The sequence below is a fragment of the Manduca sexta genome, chromosome 12, assembly GCF_014839805.1.
Source record: "Manduca sexta isolate Smith_Timp_Sample1 chromosome 12, JHU_Msex_v1.0, whole genome shotgun sequence".
In the NCBI taxonomy this organism is placed as follows: Eukaryota; Metazoa; Arthropoda; class Insecta; order Lepidoptera; family Sphingidae; genus Manduca; species Manduca sexta.
In genome coordinates this window covers 9,882,721-9,898,567 of record NC_051126.1, presented here as the reverse complement: position 1 = coordinate 9,898,567, position 15,847 = coordinate 9,882,721, and the positions used below count along the sequence as shown (strand labels likewise).

Below are 15,847 nucleotides of genomic sequence, written 5' to 3'. Positions count from 1 at the left end.
TTTCACTATTCCAAAGTTGATAGCTATGATCAATGATGTCCGTATGATATTTAAAGAGTGCCGACGTCATAAAACGTCAAATAAGTGAGTTTTTTAATGTTTTTTTTAAGTATATTAAAAGCTATTGACTTATTTATATATTCCCACGATCTTGAACCATTTTTATTAAATTAAATAAGACTGACAAAAAAAACCATTCATATGCGTCAAGCCTTACGATAAAATTGGAGTGTTTTGGAGACGGATCGTTAACAATCCTTAATAATTTGGCGCCATACGGTCGGTAGAGCGACAAAACAGCTGATCCTTGTACAATGGAGATAAATCACACGGTTATTTGATATATCGTATCAGTAATTTATTCCCCACATCATATAGGTACGTTCACTATTCGAGGAACATTATTTAACGCATATTAGGTTTCCGTACACGGCTGGCGGCACAAATGACGTCGAATTACATAGAAATAAAGGGAAACAATGGGATGACTTCAGAGCATGGCGTGGATTCACTTTACGAATGCTCCAATTTAATAAATTTGCTGCATTATCATGAAGAACAATTATCTTTGTATAAAAATAAAAGCTCTTAATTGGATCGCCTTCTTATATTGATAGTTTAGCGGTTAGCCTGTAGTGACAGCCTATTACGTTCTATCTACTTTCTATTTATGTGACCAAGCAGAAATGTAACATAAATGGAAAAAGAAATTTTAAGTTGTTGTACGGAATGTAATTACTAAGCTTTTTTTTTTTTAATAAAAGTGGCATGTTTGAAGAAATAAAAGACATGTCCGCTTTTTGTATGGGCGCTGGTTCTTTATTTCGAAGAAATTCCAAACAACCTCAAACTTATTGTATAAGAAAGTAGCAAAATTTAGAGCTTGGAATTATTATAAAAGTAATTTTAGGTTAGTAAGCGGTGATACCCTAATTGGTTGTGGAAGGGACTGCCAAGACGAATGTCCGCAGGTTCAAAACTTGTGGACACAAGTCTAACCGTTTTTTAAACATATGTGAATTATCTTTGTGAATTATCGCTTGATTAAAGGTGAAGGAAAACATCGTGAGAAAACCTGCATACCTGTGAAGTTAGACTCTGTCAGAATTTTGAGGGTATGTAAAGTCTACCAATCCGTACTAGGCTAGCCAGGTGGACTAATTTAATTTAATTTTAGGCCCATCCATTTATATAAATAGGAAAGAATTGTTGTGGCTGAATAACTTATAAAAATAACTTCATTGATTCATCAAAGGAGGTGGAATAGATATCTACAATTTAATTTTTTACTTAAGGCGATACCTCAAGGTCCAAAAATTTAATATGACGAAATTTTAAAGGCAGAAATATCCATGATTATTAATTATTTTTACGTTTTTCTTTCAACTGCGAGAACTAATCACTAACTAGACGTGAATTTAAATTCTTTACTTGCCAATACTTGTTTAGTTACCCAGATTAAAGGTGAAACAAAATGTATGAAAATGGACCTTGAGGTATCGCCATAAGTTATTGTCATTCGTGGATAGAAAGAGAAAATAAAAAAAAAATGTCATGCGCGGTAACTCTGCTTCGATATTCGCAAAGAACATTCAATTCATGTCCCGTGGAATTTTTTTACGTCATTACTTTTTTTGGGAGCGTTTCAATGTAGCAACATTTATATTTCAGAAGCGTTCAATTTTAAAATTAAATTATAAAAATCCTAAAATGTGAGGTCTTTAAAATTAAATTATTTATTTTAGTAGGTTCTTTTCGAAGATATATAAATTACCTTGATTACTATTTCTGTGGAATAAAAATTGCATGTAAATTATTTAAGGTCGGAGTCATGATGCATACAAGTATTACGTAGCGCTGTTAACCAAGGCATCGTAGAAGCTGAGAAATGTGAAGTACAATAACTTAATCATAATAATAAATTATAATAGAATCCTTTGGGTGAATTTCAAGGTTTGAACTGAAGTTTCTGAGACTTGAAGCTGGTTTTTCAATGAGTTTTGAAGTATAAACGACAGCTTTATCACTCCGATTGACGTATGTTGTCTTAACCAAAATTGGTTGTAGTGGGAACTAGGACACAGGAAGTTATGATTCCGATTTGAACTGAACTGATCCCTCTCCGGTCATATCGGATTGCCGTCTGACCGGACTATGAGAGTGAAGAAACAGAGAGTGCACCTGTGTATTGCGCACTATTATATTAGCTCTTGCGTATTTGGCTGATCTTCGTTGAAATTGGCCACCGTGGGCGAAATTCGGCTAGGAGGATTCATTCATACCAGAGACTTAAATAAATTTTATACTCATTTTGTCAATTTTGGTTTCTCCAGATCTATATTAGTGTCATTCTTATAACTGGTTAGTGTAGTTTTATTGATATTTTTAGAAAAACCAGTCCTGCGCCTGTAATCCCTCCAGGTATATTGACTTGTCGTCTCCTAATGAGAGTGAAGGAACAGAGAGTCTACCTGTTCACTGTGCACGCACTTTAGCATTATAATATCAACTACGTACCTGACGGGTCTGTTGAGATTGGTCGCAGAGGCCGAAATTCGACGAGTAGGTATTCACTCATAGTTTTTATATGTTAAGTTCTAATACTTTAAATATGAGTTTCGGAATATGTTGACAAATGGATCACAAATTGCTTGTTGGATATATATCCATTTATATCCCAGAAAAGCCACAGAAGGTTTTCTCAGATCAATATTTCCTCCGGAACGAAGGCACAAGTAAATACAGTATATAAACGTGAATGCACTCTGTATTTACACTGAACGTAGTTAATCCAAACCCACACCTAAAGCCCACTTGACAGCATTAATGCTGAACTATCGAGATGCAGGATCGGTGATGTAAATACTCGTGATAACTATGTGCCTCTACTGAGAAAGCATCAGTGGAAATCGAATTACTGCGAAATATAAGTTTTCCCGGGAAATTTAGGTCACAGTAATTTTACTAAAGTCATGAAGGTAACCTTTCTTGTGACATTTACTTAGGACTAATGCTTTGGGTTGTATCGTGTTATATTATCAGGAGGTACAAAGGACAAATTTGATCTCAGAAATGCCACAGTCGAACCACAATATTAGCGGATCTTAGAAACAATTGTCTAGGTGAGAATGCATTGGCTCGTGTTTCATTGCACACTTATTTCCTATTTCGATACTACCGCAATGTCTATTTCTGTCGCCTAGCAGTTTTACAAGCACTTTTGTGATCCGGTTTGAAGGTCATTCTAGTCATTGTGAGGCTTAACATCTAACGTTTCAGGGTGACGTATACTGTACAGTGCCACACAGTGCATTGTTCAAAGTTCGGACGGTGATTTTAGATTATGAGCGCTCGTGAGGCCATCCGACGAGTGACTTGCTCGTCTCATCATTCACTAGTATAATAAAAAAATGTTGCCTAAATAAAATGAGCTAAAAACCTATGAATGTAGCAATATAATTATAAAACTCGTAGTGTATAAGTAAATGAACAGTCGACTACTTTACCATATAAGCCACAAAGCGGAAAATGAAATTAATACTAAAAGCTTTTGCCGGGAGGCAATTATTGGGAGTGCGTTTGATACGAGATTGGTTTTATCTGTTGGCAATTTATTTACGCGCTGACAAAAAGATGAATTTTATTGAAGCCTGATTTTATTCCTAGAGATGAATATGTATGAAAGTACTTATATGATGTATGATTAAGTAGGTGCTTAAATTAGAAATTTAATATTTATATAACATAAAAGTCCCGCTATATATTTTCCCGGGATAGAAAGTATTACATAACCTTTACATGATCAACTCTCTCCATACGAAACTTCATAAAAAACCATTCAGTAGATTTTCAGATAATCACTATTTTGGTCATAGTAGCTTTGTTTAACTCTAACGGTTTAGGCAGCGTACGCCAAGATATCATGTTTTTTCCAATTTACTTGATATGTATCGTTATATTATGACCAAATTACACAAAATCATGATAAATTGTAGCTTATGTGTTATTCTGATGTATATCCAATATTACTGTAAAGTTTCATACAAATCCGTTCAGTAGTTTTTTCGTAAAAGAGGAACAAACATACATACGTCCATCACAACTTTCGCATTTATAATATAAGTAGGTTATAAAATATGTTTTAAAATGCGTAATCAATAGATACTAAGTACTTATAATTTTAATTTCTTTTTGTTCCCTGTTACATAGAAATTGAAACACTCGGTTGTTTTATTATTATTTTTAGTTTCTTGTGGCGTGACGCGCGGTTTCCTGTTACGATGTTTACAATTTCGTAATCATAACGGTCGGTACCATTTTTTTACCTCAGTAGAACGTTTTACTAAGAATGCTTTTAGCTTTCTACTTTAATTTTGCGTAGTCTGAATACTAACACGAGTCTGTATACCAATATCCTTTATGCATTGACATTTTAATATCTGTTATTTTAGTGCCCACGATTACTTAAGTACCTAGTATGAGAAACCAGAGAAATAGCATCCCATTATCTGAGCTCTGTACGGAATACTTTAAGTATACCGTATCCTAGATAATTGTGAAGATGGTATTCACAATTTCATGTAGCATCCTGCCTTTGACAGGTGCACATTATTAAAAACGGTCGACTGTAATAACAGCTCGGAATAGCCTCGTTTCTTTTACAAATGTTAAAGTATTATGCGAGTGAAAGTGCTCCATTGTACTTGAAGCTGTTATTCTACGAATTGGAGTTCGGTATTGGCATTTTTTCTTACGCTTTTTTGTTATTACATTTATTCTGATTTTATTTACTTTCTTTTAAAATCATTATTTTTTAATTACAGCTATCTTTAACGGACTGTCGTAGTTGTAAATATTTTAAATAATATAGATATCTAGTAATGGGAAACACACTCATTGTAATATATTGAACATTCGCAAACTACTTAGACTTAATAAATATTTATATATTTTTCCATAGAAACATAAAAGTTACATGTTATTTACCCAAATGTAAACATTATTGAACTGATTATAAGAAAATGTGTTAAGACAGTCTGGAATTTAAATGATCGTATTCTCGCGAACTGGTCCAGATTTAGGCACGCGAATATCGCGGGAAATCCATGTTTTTGTTTACACCGAGCATGAAACGCATATTCTCTTTCAACTTGTTAGAAAGTATAAATTTTCAGACAGCGACGTGTATTCGTGGAAAACTATAAACTCTTGACCTGGTTTCACCCGACCGCTTCAAGTGTCAAAATTCGTTCACCTTGTTGACTATCGCATTGTTAAGAACACGAAGGAATATGTTGTGATCGCGGCCATCGTAGATAATGAGGAAAATAACAGAGTTCTCTGAAATAGAATGGCAATGGCTTACCTACATTTCTTCGAAAGCGCGTTATCTTTTTGCCTACAAAATTTTAAATTAGACGCAAATAAGATCGTTAGACGTTATTTGTATTTGATATTAATGACATTTATGCGCTGTAACTGAAGTGTTTCTTAGAAACGCAAACAATATGATTTTAAAGGTAATTATCGCTATAATGATAATGGTATGGTTTGACAATAATTTAAAATCCTTATTCATCACATTATTTGACAATACACTGAAACGATAACTAATATAGTTTACTTTTTTTATAGAAACAAACAAATTAAAAGGATGGAATATAAATGCAAATGACTTAGTTATTATATTTTATTAGATGGACAGCGTTCCGCCTTATACTGGTGCACACAATTGAATGTCCATTGAAACTAATGCATCGGGTATTTATACCCGTAATTTAACAGTTGGCAATCAACGGCAGACCGTAGGCAATGTTGATACTTCTGGCTGGCTCGAGTGAAAGATGCGGCATTCAACCTTCGTGGCATGGCGTAACAAATGGCTGCATAGTTGGCTTTGGTTGGGATGTGCTATACTGTTACAAAATATTATATCCTAACAAAACTGACCACACTGTAAAAAGGGACAATGCATATGTGCGAATAGTCTTCTCTTTCGATGTAGACAGACACATATCTAGCCTAATACGCTCTTGCAAGCCTGTCGAGGATTATAGAACAGGATAGCCACTGTATGCACGATGTCTCCCACGTTTGCAAGATAGTACGTTCTGTTTGTTTATGATGATAACAGATAGAGACTTTATGTCTTAATCCCTACAATTGTTAGAGAGAACAGGCTTTACGTTTCCAACCAGTTATCAGGCTAAAGATACTGTATCCCTCAATATACTGGTAAATGTTGAGACTATATACCGCAGTCAATTCTCTTTAAAACCTATAATAGTATTCACATAGAGCTATGAGATTACACTTCGATTAGTTATATATTATAGAATTTCAATTATGTTAGGTGTGAACTGTGAAGACAAAGTTATCACTATGTAATAAGGTTTATATCTATACGGATCTAATTAAATTGTCACAAATAATAAATTCAATTTTCTAGGAAATAGATTAACCCTTTTCAGAGAATATGCAATAATTATCATTTCGTTGATAATCTGTTATCATATGATTTAAGTTGCGTATTAAATTGATTTATTTGGTGGAGCTATTATTAATTATAGTCATTTTGTAACCTCATGGCTACAATATGGAAGGACTAGCTCGATCGTGTACTGTCGCACAGAAACTATTGCGTATTAACGGCTTTGCTTTTGCGTGACGTGCGGTCAGTAAGGACGTTCGAGAGCCGAAGGGGAGTGTTCAAACTGACTAGAAGGGCAATAACAATTATAGTGTTATCTGATGTGTGCGTAACCATCGCACAGATCCTACCAGGAAATGAAAAATACTCTGGACCCACGTAAATAAATTGTAAGTTTTTACAAATTGCTTAAGAGTAGAGTATTTATTTAGTTCTCTTATTTATTCAAGATGATATAGGCAGTTACAGTGGTAATATGGCTTCCCGATGAACCCATTACCATATTATTAACATACAAGTACATTTCCTTGGAAATTTGTCTTATTTCTCTCTATCTCTTTTGTATTGAAGCCCTCGATTCCACTATCTAACATTAATCATATAAATTAATGAAGTCTAAATTAAAACAAAGATTTCGAACGCACTAAACGTAGGGTTTGTGGTTTGTGACAATGTTGCGTGACGTATGATACATTTGTAGTGATGGCGGGAATGCGACGCAGCGCGGCGCTACTGTGTGTGTCACGCACACGTAAACAATGCAATGCGTCTCTACATTACGTATACGGTAGAACGCAGGAGTACCAACGGTGCGGATGCCGAACATTTTGCGTGAATAACAAATTGAACAAGATACATAATTCTGTCACGCGCTTAGAAATACTATGAATAGACTAATGCTGATGTTAAATTCTTTGAAAATGTATAGGTAGAAAAAATACTCTAAAATATATTTTAGGTAAGTAAGGCGGAAACTACTAGGACGATATATCGCATTCGCCTCAAAATAATTACTTTGGTTTATTGTCTGTTTAAAGTTATACACAATAAGTTGTTGTATTATGAACGATATTAAAAAAAAACAAACTGATAAGTCCTCGTATTATTATTGTATGTTATCCATTCGCACCACACGTGCCAATGATTTGTTACACCTGCAATATTTACAAACCGTCACGCGCCGCGCTCCACGCCGGCCGCGACACTTGCGTCAGTCGAGCGGCGCGCCAGTGTCCACCACTCGGGGTAATTTTCCCTAAATTTAGGAACATTTTAGGAATTTATTTATGTTATAAGCCATTATTTTCAAAGGACAGCGTTAAATAAATGAAATTATTATACAAACATAATATAAAGAAAACAATTTTTTGTATAATGGGTACAATTTTTGTCTGTATTACATTTTCAGTGATTGGTCAGAGTGAATTTCAATATCGATAACGAATTCATTGGGTATATTCATATTCAAACTCTTTTTACCGTCTACCTGAATGTAATTATTTTACTAACTTCTTGTTTGTGATGAGTTTTGGGGTTCTAATGACTGACTGACTAGCTTTGAACATTTTCGTCAACTTATTTAAACAATACGTATTGCATTCATAGACATAAAAAACTTTAATATGTAAGTACAAGATTAAATTTATATCCGGCACAAAATACACACAAGTAATAAATAGGTATAAAATTAAGTACAATTCCCGAAACAGTCAGTTATGTTCACTTTTTGCCTTAGCTTGAATACTTTATATTTACTATATTTGTCACGCATATAATGCATATACTAAAAAAATACTAAATTTTTTTCATAATATACATTTCAATATTGTTATGTTTGTCTTTTCATAATTCAAACCAGTTCATTTCTTTATTATTTAAGAATAAATTGTTCGGAAATTATCATTGCGGTTTACTGCAATTTGGGAAAATACAGCTCGAGGCTAGCAACACTGCGGCGTGCAGCAAACTTCAGTCCCTTGTGCGGTACGACACGAGTGCGCCGCGTCACGCATCACAATGAAAGACGATCTGAATTTTTTGATCGAATTTATTAAAGAAGTTGAGTCACATCCGTGTTTGTACGACTGTGGCAATATTGATTATGTCAACAAACACGCAACGGAGACGGCATGGGCTGAAATTGCAAAGAAATTACACGAAAGTGGTAAGTAAAGTACAACTCTTATGCCACAAACAGAATTCAAGGTTACACTTTTGAATTTGAATTTGGAACATTCGAACTACATCGATCCACCGTGTTGGTTGTAAGCGGACATCACAGCGAAACAGCGCTGCGCCACGTTGCAGAGTGACTGCATGATCGAGCGGTCCGCATGCCTATCTATACTCATGAGTTTGCGTTGTGACGTCACAACGTGGACGGTGTTATGCATTATTTTAGTAAACAAACAACGCTTGTAAGTACGATTTGCATTATTGTGGTTTGTAGTATATTAGTTGTTTAATGTTATTAGTCGTGTAATTATGCGACCTATATATGTGTCTATAAACATTTTCTAATTGATAATAGTTTTGTATCGTGTTTTTTATTGATATATGGGAATAGGTAATTTATGACTTTAAAGTAAAATAAATACGTATAAGTGCAGCGACAAGCTATAAAACATAATATTATGTTGCCCTAAATGAATTGAAATAAAAACTGAATTATATATCTAAATCAACTCACAACACAACCATTGTCATTTATGGTATACGACTTATTTGCAACACAAAACAAATGAAACTATCTTGATTTTTTTTTTGTTCCTTTTAAGTACGTAGTGAAACCGAATACCGATTTGTCTCGAAATTCGCTGTAAAACGAAAACTAAAATAACCGCAATGAACAGTCTTCGTAAAACAATACGATAAAGGATAACTGCTAAATCTACATTGTTTCACCTTCACATTACCAGGAAGCTTGTTAGGATGCCTACATCGCTATAGTAAGCGCAGTTACCTACTACCTCTATCGATTTCGTATGAATTTGCTTCCGAAAATGTCGGCACGTCTGCGGTCACACGTCCTATGACTGCCAATCGCTCGTGCGTAAGCGCATAGTCAGTAGTTGTGACTTGCGGTTGTCCTCCGAGCTGCCATTGTTGGCTAAATCACAAAATTCAACATACATGTGGAAGGTTTCCAATCTTTGATCAACAGTACCACAGTATTGTTGACCGAATCTTCCAACTTACTGTTTGGGCAAGTGATTGGAACGCCAATGGCTTATGTATAAACGCGTTGTCAGCAGTTGTGGTTGACCAGTGAGCTGCTAGTATTGGCTAGATTTTTTGTTATAGATTGGCTTCCAACTTACTTTTTAGGCAACTATTTGGAATGCCAATGGCTTATGCATAAAAGCGTCGACAGCAGTTGTGACTTGCGGTTGTCTTTCGAGCTGTCAGTGTTGGCTAAATCACAAAATTCAACACACGTTATAGGTAGGCTTCCAACTTACTTTTTAGGCAAGTGATTGGAACGCCAATGGCTTCTGTATAAAGGCGTAGTCAGCAGTTGCGGTTGACCAGCGAACTGCCATTGTTAGTTAGATGGTGTTTTATAGATAAGCTTTGAATAAAATTTTAGGAAACTAATTGGATACGTCAATCGCTTATACGTAAACGCGTAGTCAGTAGTTGCGGTTATCCTGCGAGCTACCATTGTTAGTTAGATTGTGCTCACCATTGTTAGTACTTAGTTAGATTGTGTTATACGTTGTGCACATCTCGCACATTGTGATGACCCCTGGGATGGACGGCAGCGTGGACGGCAGCGTGGCCTCAGGAAGATTATTAGGTAGATAGGTTTTCATCTGACTTTAGGAAACTAATTGAATAGATACTACGTCAATGTCTCATGAATAAAGGCGTATACAGTCGGCAAGATAGGAAGTTGTTAGCTAGAAAGGCTTCGTCTACACTAATTTGTCAACGAATTTAACGTGCCAATCGCTTGAGTTAACGCACAATCTTTAACAAAATCTTCAAAATTTGTAGTTAATTATTAGATTTTGAATTAAAGATACAATTTATGTATTCATTTCATTTAAAATTTTGGACATATCACCATGATTTAAAGTTTCGCTGTTTTATTTATTGAATGTCATAAATCTTATATAATGAAAGCGATTTTAATTTATTATTTATTTACTTTTTATATCTTTGGTATAATAATAATTAGAATAGACTAAGTAATAAAATACAGTCAGATATTTATTTACAAAGTATATTCCATAACAATCTAAGGATCATTAACAAAATTAAATTAAGACAGCAGATATTTTGGCAAAAGAAATATGATGTTTGAAGGTACAGAACTCAAAATGATCTACCAAACGAAATAAAAGATTGTAAATCTATACAGGTATTTAAAACGGGGCTAAGGAAATTTGTGAGTAAAGTAATATAATAAATTGATATATTTCTTATGATTTTTTCTTTTTTAAGATTGACAGAGCTCACCATACTTAGTTATTAATTTCACATGATTTTACTAATACTCATTGTAAGTGGACATTAGGTATTTTATGAGCGAATTAATTCTTTAACCCCAAATCTTTCCCGGACTCACTGTAAGTGGCACTAGGTATTTTATGAGGAAATAAGTTCTTTAACCTCAAGTCTTTCCTGGAACCAACACGCTGCTCTCGACTTACAATAAAGAATTCACAGGAATTACAATTTAATAATGCTCCGTGCCGGTTCGGCCATAGGATCTTTCTGTTAAAGGGAAACACGATTCCAAGCTAGTTTTAAATGTTCATTCAAAAAGCGACGACAGATGTTAAAATAATGAACTCTTGTAGTTCACGTCGCGAATCGTGGTAAAAGCTTTCATCGTATATAATATTATTTAATATTAAACTGAGTTTCTAAGATAATTTTCGGAAACCATTCAAACTCCTCTTATAGAATAAATATTTGATAAGGCCCATATCTAGTCGAAGTTTATGTAGTAAAAGCTTTTTTTATAAAATTCATATTTCATAAGTGTGACAGAACATTACTTATAACCATAATACTAATTAAGTTATTCCCTATTTATATCCAAATAAGTAAATGAAAACGTATCTACTGCTCAATGCCTTATTATTAACGAAAGGAAATGTGTACTATGAGTTAAATATTAAAATTGCTTTTGCTTTACAGCTATTGACTGCAAAACTAAATGGAGATCTACTAGATCAAGTTACATCCGAAGTCTTCATCCAACTAAAGATGGCCCGAAAAAAGAATATTACTTGGCCCCCTATTTGGCCTTTTTAAATCCGTTCATTAGATTCAGATATGATGAAGATGCTATAAATTCTTCTCCAAACCAACCTATAGAAGTTTACATTAGTGATGGACAAATCGAAGCCAATTTGAAACATGAAGAAGACGAGGAAGAAACAGAAACTGAGAATATCAATGGCTCAAAGATTCCACATAATCAATATTTAAATACACGAAAGGAAACAACTCATAGAAAGAAAATAGCAAAGTTAAAGAGGAATTCAAATAAACATTGCATGAATGAAGCTGATAATAGCCATGTGGAAAATGTTACTGAGTCTATTGAAAGTGACCTAAATAACGGAGACTCGTACGAACTTTACGTAAAAAGTTTACTTCCCCACTTAAGGTCTATGACGGAGCGACAATATTTTGCTTTCCAAAGAGGCGTAATAGATCTTATCGAGAATATTAAATATTCAGATACTAGTAAAAGTTAAAATGTAATGGGCTATTAATAAATTATTGCAACTTATGTTTTTCTTGTTTTATAATGATTTATTTTGTTTACGCGAAAGTTCGACATCGTAATAAAACTGGTTTTCGGGTTTTATCGCGGTTTTTTGTATTTTAATTTTGTCTCGACGTTTTGAAGACTGCAGCCTTCATGGTCACGAGGTGGACTGAGGTGTAGGTCGTCCGAAAATTTCAACGTTACAATGTCTACCAATTTTTTTACAATTATATATATTTTTTGAAACGTCTAGGGAGAGTTTATTAAACTGCAATAAAGCCGAAAGTTACTTTTATTTCGATTGCTTATTTTTGTTTTTTCTTTTAAGGAATTGCCCTCATTTAAAACCTTCAAAACAATACCTTTGAAAATAAGTCTAATAAAGCTTTGGTAGACCATTATCTAATAATTAACAATAAATAAATGCACTCTAAATACGCACCTTGCTGGTGATAGGTCTCTCATATGTGAGAGTCCATCTGGGTAGGTACTACCGCAATGCCTATTTCTACCACCAAGCAGCAGTGTGTCACTGTTGTGTTCCGGTTTGAAGGGCATTTTAGCCAGTGTAACTACTGGACATAATAAGCCTTAACATCTCTTGTCTCAGGATGGCGAGCGCGATGGAATACCAAACAATACTTTGTAATTCATTTATTGGATGGTGTTTCTACTGTATATGAGCGGTCGTATCGCTTACTATTAGGCGAACAGCAGGCTCGTCTCAATTCAAAGGAATAAAATAAAAAATAAATAAAACATATTCTATTTACTCAACCCGCATTTCGAAGTTCTTAGGAACTAAAAACAACCCAGACTCGTTGAAATGTATGCTGCCCATTATAAAGATGGTCGCTACATTAAACATTGCTTGCACGTTTTATTTGTTGAAAGTGTGCTACAAATATACGCTATAATGCAGATTGTGTGAGTAGCATTCATGAAATATGACCTTTTCATTTTCACGAGAATAAATTCTTATGTTTAATTATTGGCGCTGCTAGACCTGCAATAAGGGATAACTGGGGATTAGAACTACTATACATACAGGGACATTTTGACATTGAATTAATAAATGAAATCACATGTATAATATCTCAAAATTTCTATAAAGAACTTCTCAGGTAATTCACAAAGAATACACACATAATTTTTTAGAAAAGTCAGAGGTGTGTGCCCTTGGGATTCGAACCTGCGGACATTAGTTTCGGCAGTCCGTTCCATACCCAACTAGGCTAGATGAAACCACATATTCGTCCATTAAGAACATAGTGCCTAAAATCCTATTGAGATAAAAGTTTGTCGCAAGACTTATTTGTGTAATTATTGTATAACTTTATCATGAGAAATGTAAATTTCGCTAACAACAAGCCTCTATCTCTACATAGTATGAAACAAAGATTGATTCCAATTAAAGGATATTTTCCTCCATATAGAGCACTTGAATAAAAGCTTGATTTCAAAAACGTTATTTTAATAGTAATTTTATGTTACATCTTTGGTTCGGGTAACTTATTGTAAAGTGCTATTTTTGTACCTTATAGTATGTACAAAATGTCTGGTATTATTTTCAAATAATACTAGATATTTTGTAAATAATTATTTTCAAAACCCACTCATTTATTCCCAGAGTTCTGCGAATTTACTCCACAGACGTTTTCAAGCTCATTAAGGCCTCGTATAAGGTGAACATATCGCCATATTGGACGCAAATTACAATCCCGAAAAAGTCTAATGTGTTTTTTCAGATCACAAAAAATGTTTTCTGCCCTGAAAGTTGAACACAAACCTCAGGGTCACAAAACTAATATTCTTCCACTAGACTATGGGCAGAAGTATAGACCAATAAGGTGATTATTGCCTATAAAAAAACAAATATTACGTAGATTGTAGTCTCAAATCCCTTTCTTATTATTTAGCAGTTTATCGAAATATTATCTCGTGTGACTCTGATAATGGCAGAAACGTACACACTGTGAAAAAGTTTTATCATAGTCGAATAAACGTCCTGACTCCCGCAAATGCATTAAAATCTATAACACAAAGGTTTTAATATGTAAACAAATTGATGTTTTTAATATCTATTCAATAGATAACTAATCTTATTGCTAGCATGAAGCTACGCTCATTGCTAGTTTTGTATAAAATATGTATGAGGGTAAAAGAACAATAATTTCATTGGATTTGCCCGGGATTGGATCCTTAAAGAGATATTAGGCAGGCGGCCGGTCGCGAAATCGACAAGTCAAATGTATATATAATGTGCTAAAATTATGTTTTACGACGATTCGGCACTGAGGTGGGATAATGTGCAAACCTCCTTTTTGGAGTCATAGATAAAGCAAAATCATGAACGATAAAAAAAAAATATTTTTGTAAAACTCAACCTCAATTGCCATAACGGATATATCGGAATTCTAATATTGTTGCATTGGAATTCTACATTCGATAGTTTATTTTTTAATTAAATCAGTCAACGCTAGTTCAGGTATCATGTACGTTTTAATTGACAATGTGCAGCCCGCTCACGTGCTGGCTGGGAATATCAAAAATATCGCAAACAATTCCGCGTTCCAAAACGCGGAGTTTTGAATTTTTTCCACAATTTTTCCTCGCCTAGTAGAAAAATTGTTACCAGTGAGTAAAAATAATAAAACATACCAAAATTATAACTCACATTATGTTCTACTTAAAATAATATGTGTTTTTGAGGTAGTCATAAATTGTTATATTAACAAAACTAGTTAGTATATAGATAAGTATTAATAACAAAAAAAAAAACAAAAGAAATTCGAAATCGAACACGTTTTCTCGTTAGAAATTATGGGAATTAAAATTTTTTCGAGCTATTGATTGACATATACGTACTACATAATATATTATATCGACGTTTCCGTCATTCTTCTCCATGTGTTATAATTACTGTTGCCACGTAATAACGACAACAATAGCAGACGTCAGTTTTGCATTAGATTTATTTTATCCTTAAAGTTACATTTTTATATAGTAAGGTTGTGAAGGGGAGCAGAATTCAATGAAAGGCCAACACCACGAAGGCACCTGTAAGCGCAAAGCTTGTTCAGGGTGGGCAAAGACGTTTATAGTGTGGGTGCCGCTGACACTTGCTCCCTCCCACTTCTCCCATGTAAATAAGATAATGGATTTTTTTCACAATAGAAAAACATATATGACTGTCTTATAATTGTGCTGCCTGCTTTAATCTTACTTTCACACTGCCTTTGTTGTTTATAAAGGCAGATACAAATAGACATACAGTTTATATCTTTAGTAATAAAGTTTAACTGATATTGGTGGCAAGGAGTACAGTGGCAAAGGGTCCATATAACCCGATCCCTGCCGGCTTCCCTTTATATAGAATCTAGCTGTCAGAACGGCCTACAAATCGCATTCATGCATATTAGTACCTACGTGCTTGTTATATAGGGTATCCTTTCGGAAAATGTCTCCTTTTGCCACTGAAGGGGTACCATACGATTCCAAAAGACTTAATTTTGCTAATTTATTAAATAGGTACGTTACTAGGTACATTAAATAAAACGCTGCGCAGACTTTGTTACCATGAATCGATACCTTCAGCAACTGTCAGTTTCATAGTAGTGTAGCGTTGCTCGGTAAAAAGTTAACAACGTTTGCGCCTCACTTTACTAAACATTAGAACGTAAGTT

The 15,847-nt window shown here is 34.2% G+C and overlaps 1 protein-coding gene across 1 annotated transcript; it reads left to right on the top strand.

The window, feature by feature from the left end:
- The first annotated feature begins 8,365 nt into the window (after positions 1-8,365).
- On the top strand, positions 8,366-12,447 carry LOC115443638. Its single transcript, XM_030169116.2, has 2 exons — positions 8,366-8,594; positions 11,582-12,447. Exons 1-2 carry the CDS (start codon positions 8,447-8,449, stop codon positions 12,145-12,147), a joined length of 714 nt encoding a protein of 237 aa, XP_030024976.1. The 5' UTR covers positions 8,366-8,446; the 3' UTR covers positions 12,148-12,447.
- The last annotated feature ends 3,400 nt before the right edge of the window (positions 12,448-15,847 follow it).